Genomic DNA, 12,038 nt, shown 5'->3' with positions numbered 1-12,038 from the left:
TCCACCTTTTTGGGGGTAGATGTGGCCAACCGTTTGGGGTTAAGGTGTGGAAGTGGAATCTGTATCCTTGGGAAACTATATTTAAACCCCATTTCTCCTGGGTAATGAGTTCCCAAATTTTTGCCTGTAGGGCAATCTTTCCCCCTAAAGGAGCAGTCAGTTGTGCAGGGTTTGGAAGTTTTAAAGTTAATTGAGACAGTTTACCATGGGGGGGAGGTCTATGAGTACCTTGGGACTGAAGCCTGGGTGTTCTGCTGGTTCTGGGTTTGGACTGAGAAGGCCTGGAAGAGGCAGGAAAGGACCAATTCTTAGTGGGCCAATGTCTACTAAATCTGGGAGGCTGTACTTGCAGGAAATTTTTAACAGTTTGCATAGATTTAGCTTTTTCCTCCATCTTAAGTACTACTTCTGCTCTGTTGCCAAACAGGCGGTCCTGGCTTAAGGGAGCCTCCAGCAATTTAGCTTTAACATGATCTAGCAAAGATTGCTCCTTAAGCCAAGCATGCCTTCTAAGTACAGACCCAGTGACAGCAGCCCTGCAAGATGCCTCTAGTGAATCAAAACCACATTGCAAAGTATGTTTTCCAACTTGTTCAGCAGAATGCATTAAATCCTGTAAATGTTTATTTTCAGCACAGTCAGGAATCAACATCATTTTCTGTTTAAGCAATCCAACAATATGCTGCTGATACATTAACATATGAAACTGACAGTTTAAGGCCCTAATGGCCAAGGTTGCAGAAGTGTACACCTTCTTACCCCATCTACCCAGCAGCCTGGAATCTCTATCATAGGGGGCAGGATTTTTGCCAGTAGTAGCCTTAGTGCCCTTGGGTCCCTGTGAAATGGTCTCAGGATCCGCAGTAGGATTTTTAAAGAGGAACTTGTGAGAGTCAGAAACCCTGTAATATCTATCAGGTTTTCTGGGAGCAGGAGGTAGAGAATCAGGGGCCAAGCTAGATTCCGAAAAGGCATCATCAACAATGTCCTGTACAGGGGGGGGGGGGAGTTAAAGGCCTATGTTCGGGTAGGAGTAAGAAATCCCTAAGCCTCTTTTTATAGTCAGAGTAATCCTGGCTTTCCCAGCGAAAATGGTCCCTAAGAGTACGCAAGGTTTCACCAAAAGTGAAATTCTCTGGTGGGGAAGCAGAGGGAATAGAGTCCTCTGCATCAGAATCCTCATAGGTAGATAAGGGTAAATCCTGGTCATCAGAGGAAACAGAAATTTCAGAATCCTGATCAGAAGAATCATAAGCAAAGTCAGTCCTAGGTCTCTTAGAGGGGGAAGGTTGGCTTCCCCTGATTAAAGTAATAAGGTCTTCAGCCATTCTTATTTGTTGTTTAGGAATAGGGGCCTGACCATGTGGTCTGGGAGACTGTTTTCTAGGCATGGATCAAGTTTTAGTTCCTTGAAGAAGAAGATAGTGTCGGTTTAATATGCAAGTCAGTAGGCCTGAATACACCCTCAGAAGCCGGTGCCTGCACAGATTCTGGACCCATCCAAGGTAGAGACATCCGCAGGTTCCACAGTTAAAACATCTCACGGCATACCGAATGGGTCTTAGTAGAAGCCTGCAAATCTGAAGTAATGGGTATCAGCGGCTGCGAAAGCACCTCATTGAGTACCGGCGAACTGGCGACTAGCTTAGGAGAAGCGTTGTCTGCAGCTTTGGACCTATGCGGTCTGTCTCTGTCTTTATCTTTGTGTTTTTTTGGAATGGCGGTAGTCAGGTGGCTTACCAAAGCCATATCTGGGTAATTGAACCGAGTACCAAAATATTTAGAAGCGTAAATATACAGACGAAGAATAATTTGTTGTTCAAATAAGGCACAAAACCGACAGCGAGGTACGTCGTGGTCAGGGCCTAGGCAAGGAATACAGTACGAATGAAAATCTTTATGAGGCATTTGCTTTCCAAAAGAAATACAATTATTGACTTTTACGGACATCAGTTTAGAGCAAGAAAAAGGTTCCCCAACGGGGTACTTAGCTTAGTTGAAGACTTCGGTTCTGAAACTCGAAAATGAAAATTTCAGGAGTCAGCCGACCGGCACTTGCGATCTGCTTCTATTTCAGGCACCGCACGGCAAGAAAGACTGATGTAATGGCGTTGGCTGCATGCTTTATACCCCTAACTACCCAACGTCATGGAAGATGAGACAGCAACCGACGCAGGACCCAAGACTTGGATAATCAGGCCGAATGAGGGCTACTGCAAGCAGATAACCCAAATGTGATGACTGCAACAGTGAAACACGAAGAACATCAGGCACACAATCCATCTGGAACTCTTTAGAGATACATAAAATACGACCAAAGAGGAAAGCCAATCAAAAAAATTTCATTATAAGCTGGTCATATGCAGTACCAGCTGCTCTGCATCATTCAAGGTGGTTAACATAAATCAGTAACTCATACTCCAAAATGGCTTCTCAGACTACCTATAGAGACAGTCCAAGTTTTTCTTTTTCAGAATGACTCTCTCAGTGAAACACCACTTAGATGCATTTACTTTCCTTGAGAAGAATTAATTACAGGTTTTAGATATGCATCCTTGACAGTGTTTTCTAGCAGGGAAGAGGCTGGGAAATGTCCTACAATATGGGGGTGTGAAGGGCAAAGTGCCACCCCAAACAATACAAAAATTTAAAGTTCTACTAAGGTGACTGCGCTCAACTAAACAGGTTATGATAAACCAGTCCTCAGGCTTTAAAACTCTATCCAGTAATTAGAGGTTTTTTTACTGGTTAACAAAATAAAGCTAAAAATGTAAAAAGCTGCAATACGTGAAACTGTAAAATAAGGTAGAGAGAATGTAAAATAAGGCAGAGAGAATGGACTTAATGTAAGCATGGACAGACAACATTAAATTATACATACTTTCTAATAAACTTGTGTAAAGTTCCTCACACTTAAAATGATACAAGAATTGGAATGCACAGTGACTAACTTATGCTAAATAAAGGCAGGAGATGCTTACTCAGCATACACCTTTTGCTTCCGACTTTAAAGACACCATTCAACTGTTATCTTTTTAAAAACATTTACTACTTGCCTGTGGAGCATGCATGAGGTTCATCTCAAGCAAACGTGTTTGCAAAGGACCCTCAGATGGACGATTATTCTTCAGAGCATCCAGCAAGAATGCAGTACACTGCTGAATTAAATTGTACTCCATAAAGACATCAACAATCTGGAAAACAAAAAAACACAATCATGGCATGTAAACATAAAAAAATGTTCACTCACATATACAGTCAATGATCCCACCACCAAAAAAAAGATGGAAAAAATATACAATATGCTATACTGCTGAAGGAGAAGGAATGACCCAACTGAAGCTAACAAACCAGGTTTAACAACACTGGACTTGCATGATGGCCAGTCAGATGCATGCTATTCTCTGTTTGAGGGTATGGGGATGACCTTTAAACTGCCCAGCAGCCCTCTGGTGAAATATCTAGAAGATGCTCCAGGCAGCCATACTATTGAGAAAATTTAGACACCACATCTTGGCATGCAGGAAGCAGCACTCAATCTGAGAGCCGCATCACTAAAATGTCTGTCATGAAGGGAAATCTGAAACATCCCTAACATCCAACACTGCAGCCCCCTAGTCACAACAACCTAGATAGCCATCTTGTTCTCGGGAAGAAGCAAGGAAGGATCAAGCAACCTATGATGGGCAATTCCCTGGAAAGAAAGTACAGTTATTCTAGGAACTTATTATAACAGCAGATGTTTGTATGTTCACTGCTGCATTGGTGTCAAAAACTTTGGACATTCGTCAGAAAAGATCCAACTACCAAAGCTTTGCACTCTGTCCCTTTAGGAGTGACATCTTTCAACCAAGGCATCCATACTTCTGTGTATAAAATGAGCATTAGATATATGATCATTAGCCTTCTTTTTTGCTCCGTCAGCCTCCATGGATTTAGGCTAAGACCACATAACACACACAGGAGGAATATGCTCCCAGGCATGACTGTTTAACATGCTATGCAGTCTTGCTATAAAAGGAGTAACAGAAGCAGATGCAATGAACTAGCCTTTGAGAAATGACCTGTATGGAGAAAGGCCTCTCTCCCTTCCTTTTACAAATGATATGAATAATGCATCCAGTTTCCTTCTTTCCCTAGTCCTTTCAAAGACTCCTAGGTGGGGCAGGAAAATACTGATGAAAGGACAGGGTATGCAAGACACCCACACCAAGTTCTATGCTGCAGGATAAAATACAAGGAGGTAAGGGGGCCTGATTTAACTCATTACATCCGAATGACACCTCCAAGTGCATCTGAAGTTAACTCCTACTGATGTCTCTAGGTGTCAATTATTGCTTGTTCATATTTGCATCAATAATTTCAAAACCGTGCTATGTGCAAGTTTTAAAAATATTTAATCTTAAAGCTGACACAATAGCAAACTCAACTGCATTAATACTTGACTTCTGTCTAGTGGAGGTAAATAGATATTAACTGTTGTTTTTATGACATCAATATATATAGATATAATTTTCACATTTCTAAATATCTCAACTGACACAGACAGAACTCCGTAGCCTCATATGAAAGCTCTCAGCTAGATGAATACAATGCTGTTGAGAGTATGTGTGTATCCTCAGTGGTTGCTGAGATATAGCAAGTTGTTTACAATATATTACAAAAGTACAGTTTTGTACCTACCATAAATGTAGATGTTCGAGTGTATACACTGCTGCAGTCATTACACTTGGGTTATCCTGCCTTCTGGCGGTTCCCCAGTCGGCCTGAGTTCCAAAGTCTTGGTCCGGCATTGGTTGCTGTCACCTCCTCCTTGACATCAGTGCGACAGGAGTATATAAGATGCAGCAGATGCCTTTTTTTTCAGTTTTTCTTGCCCAAGATGTCAGGTGCCTCTAAACAGATAGGCAATTCCAATTGCTAATAAAAGATACATATGAAAAGCAAAAAACAACTTACAGCTACCAGCAAATACTCCCCATAGGTAGTAAGGGTAAAAGACATAGGTACGTAACCAGCCAGTAAGAGGGGAAGGTAACCTGGACTGCAGCAGTGTATACACTCGAACAACTACATTTATGGTAGGTACAAAACTGTACTATGTTCATCGTGTTACACTGCTGCAGTCATTACACTTGGGTAGAATCCCAAAGCTGAGGAAGAGTGGCTGGTTCTATAAGGCATTAGGGGTGGCTTTAAGGCCCTGCAGCACTGCAGTGGCAAAGCCAGCTCTGGATTTAGAGTAAAGAGGCAGATGGCAATGCTTGGTGAAGGTATGTACAGAACTTCAAGTTGCTGCTTCCAAAATATCCTTGGTAGGTACTCCCGTGAGGTAGGCAGTTGAAGTGGCTGTTGCCCTGGTGGAGTGAGATCTAATGCTGCTAGGTACAGGTTTTCCAAGGTATTTGTAGCAGGAACGTATACAATGACCTATCCATTTTGAGATAGTCTGTTTTGAAATGGCTTTTCCCTGTGCTCCTGCAGCATATGCTACCAGTAATTGTTCAGATTTTCTGAAAACTTTGGTTTTATCCAAGTAGAAGCATAACTGCCTGTGAATGTCCAAGGAGTGCAGTAGTTTCACCCCTTTATTCTGTGGTTTAGGATAAGTTGGCAGATGAATAGTTTGGTTTAGAGCCACACTGGATACCACCTTTGGCATAAAAGTAAGGTTAGTTCTTAAAGACACCCTGTCCTGGTGGAAAATGAGGAAAGGTTCCACTGCCATTAGTGCCTGTAATTCTGAAACTCTTCGTGCTGATGTTATTGCCAGGAGCAGAGCAGTTTTCCAAGAGATATATTTCAATTCTGCTGTGTTGGCTGGCTCAAAAGGAGGTAAAGTTAGCTTCTCCAAAACAAAGTTGAGGTCCCAAGTTGGAGTAGGTGCTCTACGGGGTGGTCTTATGTTTTTAGCCCCTCTGAGGTACTGTTTTAACAGAGAATTAGAGAAAATTGGTGGATCCGTGTTGCAATGAGCAGAGATGGCAGAGGCATTGATCTTGGTGGATGAGAAGGAGAGTCCTTTGTCCAGTATCTCAGTTAAGTACTGTAGTATCTGAGGAATGTTTGGGACAAGACGGTCAAGGCTGTGAGCTTGGTTCCAGGCACAGAATCTCTTCCATTTATCCGAATAAGCTTTCCTGGTACTAGGCCTTCTGGCCTCCAGAATGACATCCATAACAGCTTTGGAGAGAGGCATTGCTTTCTTGACTAAGGAATCTTCCATGCAGCTAGGTTTAAGGTCTTTAGCTGGCTGCGTACTATTTGTTTGTTGTGCTGAGTCAGCAGATGTGGGATTCGAGGCAAAATCCAGGGTGGGTCTTGTGCTAAGCTCCTTAAGATTGGGTACCAGTGCTGGCGTGGCCAGTCTGGTGCAATCAGGATCATCTTTGGCTCTTCCTGCCTGGCTTTTATGAGTACCTTTGGCAGGAGAAGCATATACTTGTAGGTTCTCCCAGCTGAATGAGAGGGCATCCACTTTCCATGCTTGTGGATTGTAACTTCTTGTGCAGACTTTTGGTAGCTGGCAGTTTATTGGGGATGCAAACAGATCTATGTCCGGGGTCCACCATTTCTGTGTTATCATTCTGAATATTTGTAGATTCAACTCCCACTCATGGGGATCCATGAGCCAGTGTGTTTTTGTCTCCTGGCAGGAATTGTGCTTGCAGATGAACTTGAAGGTTTATAGCTGTGTTCCACAAGGTCATAGCTTGTCTGCACAGGGGGTAGGAGTGAGCCCCCTTACTTGTTTATGTACCACATAACTGTGGTGCTGTCTTTAGTAGTAGTTGTCCTGGATGCAGCAGGTCCTTGAAAGCTGTAAGCGCATTTTGTACAGCTAGCATCTCTTTTTGATTGATGTGAAGATGCCTTTGTTCTGCGGGCCACGTGCCCTGAATACATTTAACTGCCATGTGTGCTCCCCAGGCGTAATCCGATGCATCTGTTGTCAGTGTTTGCTTGGCTGTGGGTTGTGTAAAAGGCTGTCCCTTGTTGAGATGACAAGCTTGAGCCCACCACTGAAACTCCTGTTGAAGGCAAGGGATTAGTGGTATAACTGTTTCCAGACTGACAGTGCTGAGACCATACATTCTTTAGGTACCATTGTAGTTTCCTCATATGCAGACTTGCATATGGAATTAGTAGTATGCAAGATGCCATGTAACCCAAAGGCCTGCAGAATTTTTCTTGCAGGGAGCTGGTTCTTTGTTGCCATCAATTGAAAAGTATTGAGTCAGTTTGTCCTTCTTTGTCTGGCGTGAGGTAAGCCATCTGGGCCATTGTGTTCAAGCTGGCACCCAGGAATATAATCTTTTGAGAGGGCACTAGTTTTTATTTCTTTTTGTTTACTGTGTACCCCTGGCAACTTAACTGTTTTACAAATGCCAGATGCTCTAGAAGAATGTCCTTGCTCTCTGATTGAATCAGGCAGTCATCCAGGTATGGATAAACTTGAATTCCTTTCTGTCTGCAAAATGCAATTACTGGTGCCAGGCACTTTGTGAAGACCCTGGGCGCAGTAGATAAGCCAAAGGGCAGTGCAGAGAATTGAAAGTGCATTGAACCCGCTATGAATCTGAGGTATCTTCTGCAGTTTTGTCTGATACATGCAGGTATGCCTCTGAGGTCCAAAGTCACGAGCCAAGCTTTCTTGCCAAGCATGGGAAGAAGCTGCTGTAATGTCAACATTTTGAATTTCGGAATATCCAGGTAAGTGTTTAGAGATGAAAGATCCAGAATGGTTCTCCAGGCTTTGTCCTTTATGGGTACCAGAAAGGGTCTTGAGTAAAATCCTTGTCCTTGCTCCTGTGATGGTACCTTCTGAATACGCTCTCATATCCACGAGTGCTGTAATTTGTTTTTGAGCCTCTGCCCATTGATTTGGTGGCAGATTTGGCATTCCTTTTAACCTTGGCAGAGTCCGAAAGTGGAACCTGTAACCTTGAAATACAATGTTGAGAACCCATTTGTCTTTGGTGATCATATGCCAATTGTGGTAGAAGAGTGCCAGTTTTCCTCCGAAGGGGACTGCCCATAAGGATTTGTTTGGCAGCTGTAGTGGGAAGTCATTGGAGCTGTTTTTTATATTATTGTGGCCCGTCTTCCCCTTCTTTCTGGCCTGATGCAACCCATTGTCGAGGCCTTAAGTACCTTGTGTTTGACCTCTACCTCTTGGATGTCTGTATCTTCCCCTTTGAGGTCTGTCTGTAAATGGAAAGGACCAATTCTTAGTTGGCCAGTTTCTGCTAAATCTAGGAGGCTGAACCTGTAAGAAATCCTTCACCAGTTGCATAGATTTTGCCTTATCCTCCATTTTCTGTAGCACCTCTTCTACCTTAACTCCAAATAACACATCCTGCTGTAAAGGTGCATCCAATAATTTTGCTTTAACAATGATCTGGTAACGTATGTTCTTTTAGCCAAGCATGTCTTCTAATGACAAAGCCTGTAACTGTTGCTCTGCAGGAGGCCTCTAGAGAATCAAAACCACATTGCAAAGTATGCTTTCCCACTTGTTCAGCTGCATGCAATAAATCCTGCATTTCTTTAAAATTAGGAGGATGTGATTCTGGAAGCATTTTTGTTTTAACTGAGACAGTAAAAATTACTGATATTTTAGCATGTGAAACTGTCCATTTAAGGCCATCATTGCTAAAGTTGCAGACGTACATACTTTCTTCCCCATCTGTCTAATGCTCTGGAATCTCTGTCAGAGGGAACTGGTTCTTGGCTGATAAGGCCTTAACTCCTTTCAGTCCCTGAGAAATAGTTTCAGGGTCAGCTACAGGGCTTTTATACAGAAATTTATGAGAGAGTCAGGGACTCTAAGTATCTGTCAGGTTTAACAGGGGTTGGAGATAAGGAATCAGGATTTAAGCTGGATTCAGTATACACATCATCCACAATATCTAACACTGGCGGAATAGCAAGGGGTCTGTATTAAGGTAATAAAAGGAAGTCTCTGAGCCTTTTCTTGGATTCTGAATAATCCTGGCCTTCCCAGTGGAAATGCTCCCTCATGGTATGTAGGGTTTCTCCAAAGGAGTAGTCCTCAGGCGGAGAGGCTGATGGAATTGATTCCTCAGCATCAGAATCCTCATAAGGGGGTAAGGTGTATCCTAGGTCTGAGGATGCATCAGAAGAGATGGACACCTGGTCGGATGAGTCATAGTCTGCATCCTGTCTAGGCCTTTTATCAGGAGGGGGATGGCCCCCCTGATCAGAGTGATTAGATCTTCGGCCATTTTGAGCATTTGTATCTTGGGCATGGAGGCCTGTCCTGGAGAATGCTGTATGTGTTTCTTTGACTTTAAAGGAGGCTTAGACTTAGCGGAGGGTTTAATGCTTAACTGAGAAGGTCTGAAGACACCCTCTGTAGCTGTGGCTTGCTCAGCTACTCCGGATCCCTCTGAAAGGTTAGTCTTGGTAGGCTGAAGAACTTGTGCGTCCGAAGGCCCAGCCATCTCCACATGGGAGTCAGATGCAGCTTGTGGTTCTACAGAAGCGGTCATCAGGGGCTCAGAAGGCGCCTCACTGAAAACCGGAGAACCGGCAACTGGCCTAGAAGAGGCTTCGTCGTCAGTTTTGGGCCTCGGATGCCTATCCTTGTCTTTGTGCTTTTTGTGAATTCCGGAAGTTCCGACGGCATGGTATAGTTGAATTTTCTACCAAAATAATGTCGGGCAAAATCAAACTGACGTTTAATAGTACGCTTGTTAACACTAGCACAAAACCTACAACCAGTGACGTTGTGGTCAAGGCCTAGGCATGAGATACAATAGGAATGGAAATCCTTATGAGGTATTTGCTTCCCACAAGAAATACAGTTATTAACTTTTACTGACATCGGTCTGAGACAAGAAAGAGTTTCCCCAATGGGGTACTTAGCTTTGTAGAAGACTTCGGTTCTGGATTCGGAATGAAAATCTCAGGAGTCTGCCGACCGGCACTTGCAAACTGCTTTTGCTTCGGGCACCGCGCGGCAAGAAAAACTGAAGAAAATGGTGTTGGCTGCATCTTATATACCCCTGTCGCATTGACATCATTGAGGAGGCGACAGCAACAGATGCCGGACCAAGACTTTGGAACTCAGGCCAACTGGGGAACCGCCTGATGGCAGGATAACCCAAGTGTAATGACTGCAGCAGTGTAACATGATGAACATCATAATGGTTACTGTGTTTACTGTGATTTACAAAATTCAATTTAAGACCTAGAACCTAAAGAATACTACCACTATAAAAATCGCTTGTGCTGAAGAGTTTGCCATTTATACTTCTTTCATAAACCCTATGGTTCCAGATATGATCATTTGTTTGAAATAACAGGACATAATTTGATTCTGTCAAAATACTTAGGCTCTGCCTGTTAGCAGTTGCACTGCAAACTCTCTGAGCTCAATTACTCTAGACTTAAATTTGCGATTGCTGTGTAGTGTTACCCTATCTTTCTGTGGAAGATGAGGACAAGCTTTTGCACAATGGCCTATGGTACTGAAATCCTTCTGGCAGAAGTATCAGCCACTAAAAAGGCAGTTTTACAGGTCAGGATACCCGAGGAGATGCAGCATCAGCTAGCTCAAAGAGTGGCAATATTAATCTGCCCAGCAGAAAGTCGATATCACACGATGGCGAAAGTTCCTTCTTAGGAAGCCAGAAATTCATGGCCTCCTTTCAGAACTAGTTTGTTGGTAGTAAAGAACAAAGGAGGAGGCCTCCCCCAAGCTAAAATACCACTATTACACAGCCAAAAAATACTTAAGTAACAGAACTAATATGACTTGTTGAATCACCCTCCTAAAACTGACTTGAGCACAGCCACAACAGTATACTCCTGAAGCTTGGAGAGTGGCTACAGGCATACTGCCCTATAAAGGAGGACCCTCCTTAGATCCCTATAACTACTGGCCCATTAGTCTAACAAAACTAGCCTGCAAAGCCATGGGACATACTCTATCCCATTTCATTAGCTCTGACATAAAAATCTTACTCATCTAGACCTGCAACAGTATGGTCTTATTAGAAGTAGATAATGCCTACTTAATTTAGTATAGTTCTTTGAAAAAGTTACTGAATCTGAAGACAGTGGTCATGCAGTTCATACAGTGTGTATCTGGATATAGTCAAGGCCTTTGACACTATTCCCTATGCTGGAATTGTAAATAAACCTACAGACCTAAATGTAGACCCTTACATGTTGCAAGAAAGACAGCAAACTGGCTGACAAATTCCCAATAGTTAAAGTAGCAGGTACCACCTCTGAAATTAGAAATGTGACTACTGACATCCCACTGGGCTCAGTAATGGGATCTCCCTGGTAGCCATCTACTACTCAGACCACCAAGCCAGTAACCTGTACATATGGCTACCTAAATTTGCCAATGGCTGCCAGATGGGTGCTGTCATTTACCGATACCATGTCACTACAGCAAGGGGTAAACTCTACAAGTTAGTGGTGTACCAGAAACAGGCTTAATTAAATGCCAAGTTTAGAACTGTTACCTTTAATAAACAAATCAACACAAGCTTACAGTATAGACAGCATCCCACTCAAGACAAATACAACCCAGATCTAGAACCTTTAAGCCACCGCATAGCAGCAGTAATCAGGTAAGCCTTTTATTCATCTCAGTTAATAACTAATATCATCCCCATCCAGATAGTAAAGCTGTGCAAGAACGTACCATAACAGTAGATGTCCTATTGATTAATGTTGCAGTATTCCTGACAAATCACTTGTCACTGCTGATGTCTGGCTGCAGTACAAAAGCTTTTCCTTCTCCTAGGTCATACGTCCAACATATTACCTCAGCTTGTATGTGTTGGGGTATAAAGATGGACGTATGAACATGGAGCCTCACACTATCTTCAAAACAGTAGCATGAAGACTATGGACAGATGAGACTGGTCACTTACGAGGGCTGCAACCTGAACTGGTTAGAAACTCCCCGATACCCATGAAACACAGCAAAGGCTACAGAGTGGCAACTGATGATGAAGGTAGGAGAGAAGGAAGAGGGGCTGGAGGGTGAGATG

The 12,038-nt window shown here is 43.1% G+C and overlaps 1 protein-coding gene across 1 annotated transcript in view; it reads right to left on the bottom strand.

Moving 5' to 3' along the window:
• The window catches only part of CLTC (clathrin heavy chain), a 2,794,584-nt gene that overhangs the window by 1,837,842 nt on the left and 944,704 nt on the right, over positions 1-12,038 (bottom strand). The window contains exon 12 of the mRNA XM_044054892.1: positions 3,057-3,194. Within this exon, the coding sequence (XP_043910827.1) occupies positions 3,057-3,194 (138 nt within the window). The remainder of the gene's footprint in view (positions 1-3,056; positions 3,195-12,038) is intronic.

Source organism: Protopterus annectens, chromosome 13.part0 (assembly GCF_019279795.1).
Source record: "Protopterus annectens isolate FY-2018-M chromosome 13.part0, PAN1.0, whole genome shotgun sequence".
Classification (NCBI taxonomy): domain Eukaryota; kingdom Metazoa; phylum Chordata; order Ceratodontiformes; family Protopteridae; genus Protopterus; species Protopterus annectens.
Note: the sequence above shows the minus strand (reverse complement) of the source record. Positions and strands in the feature narration are given on the sequence as shown.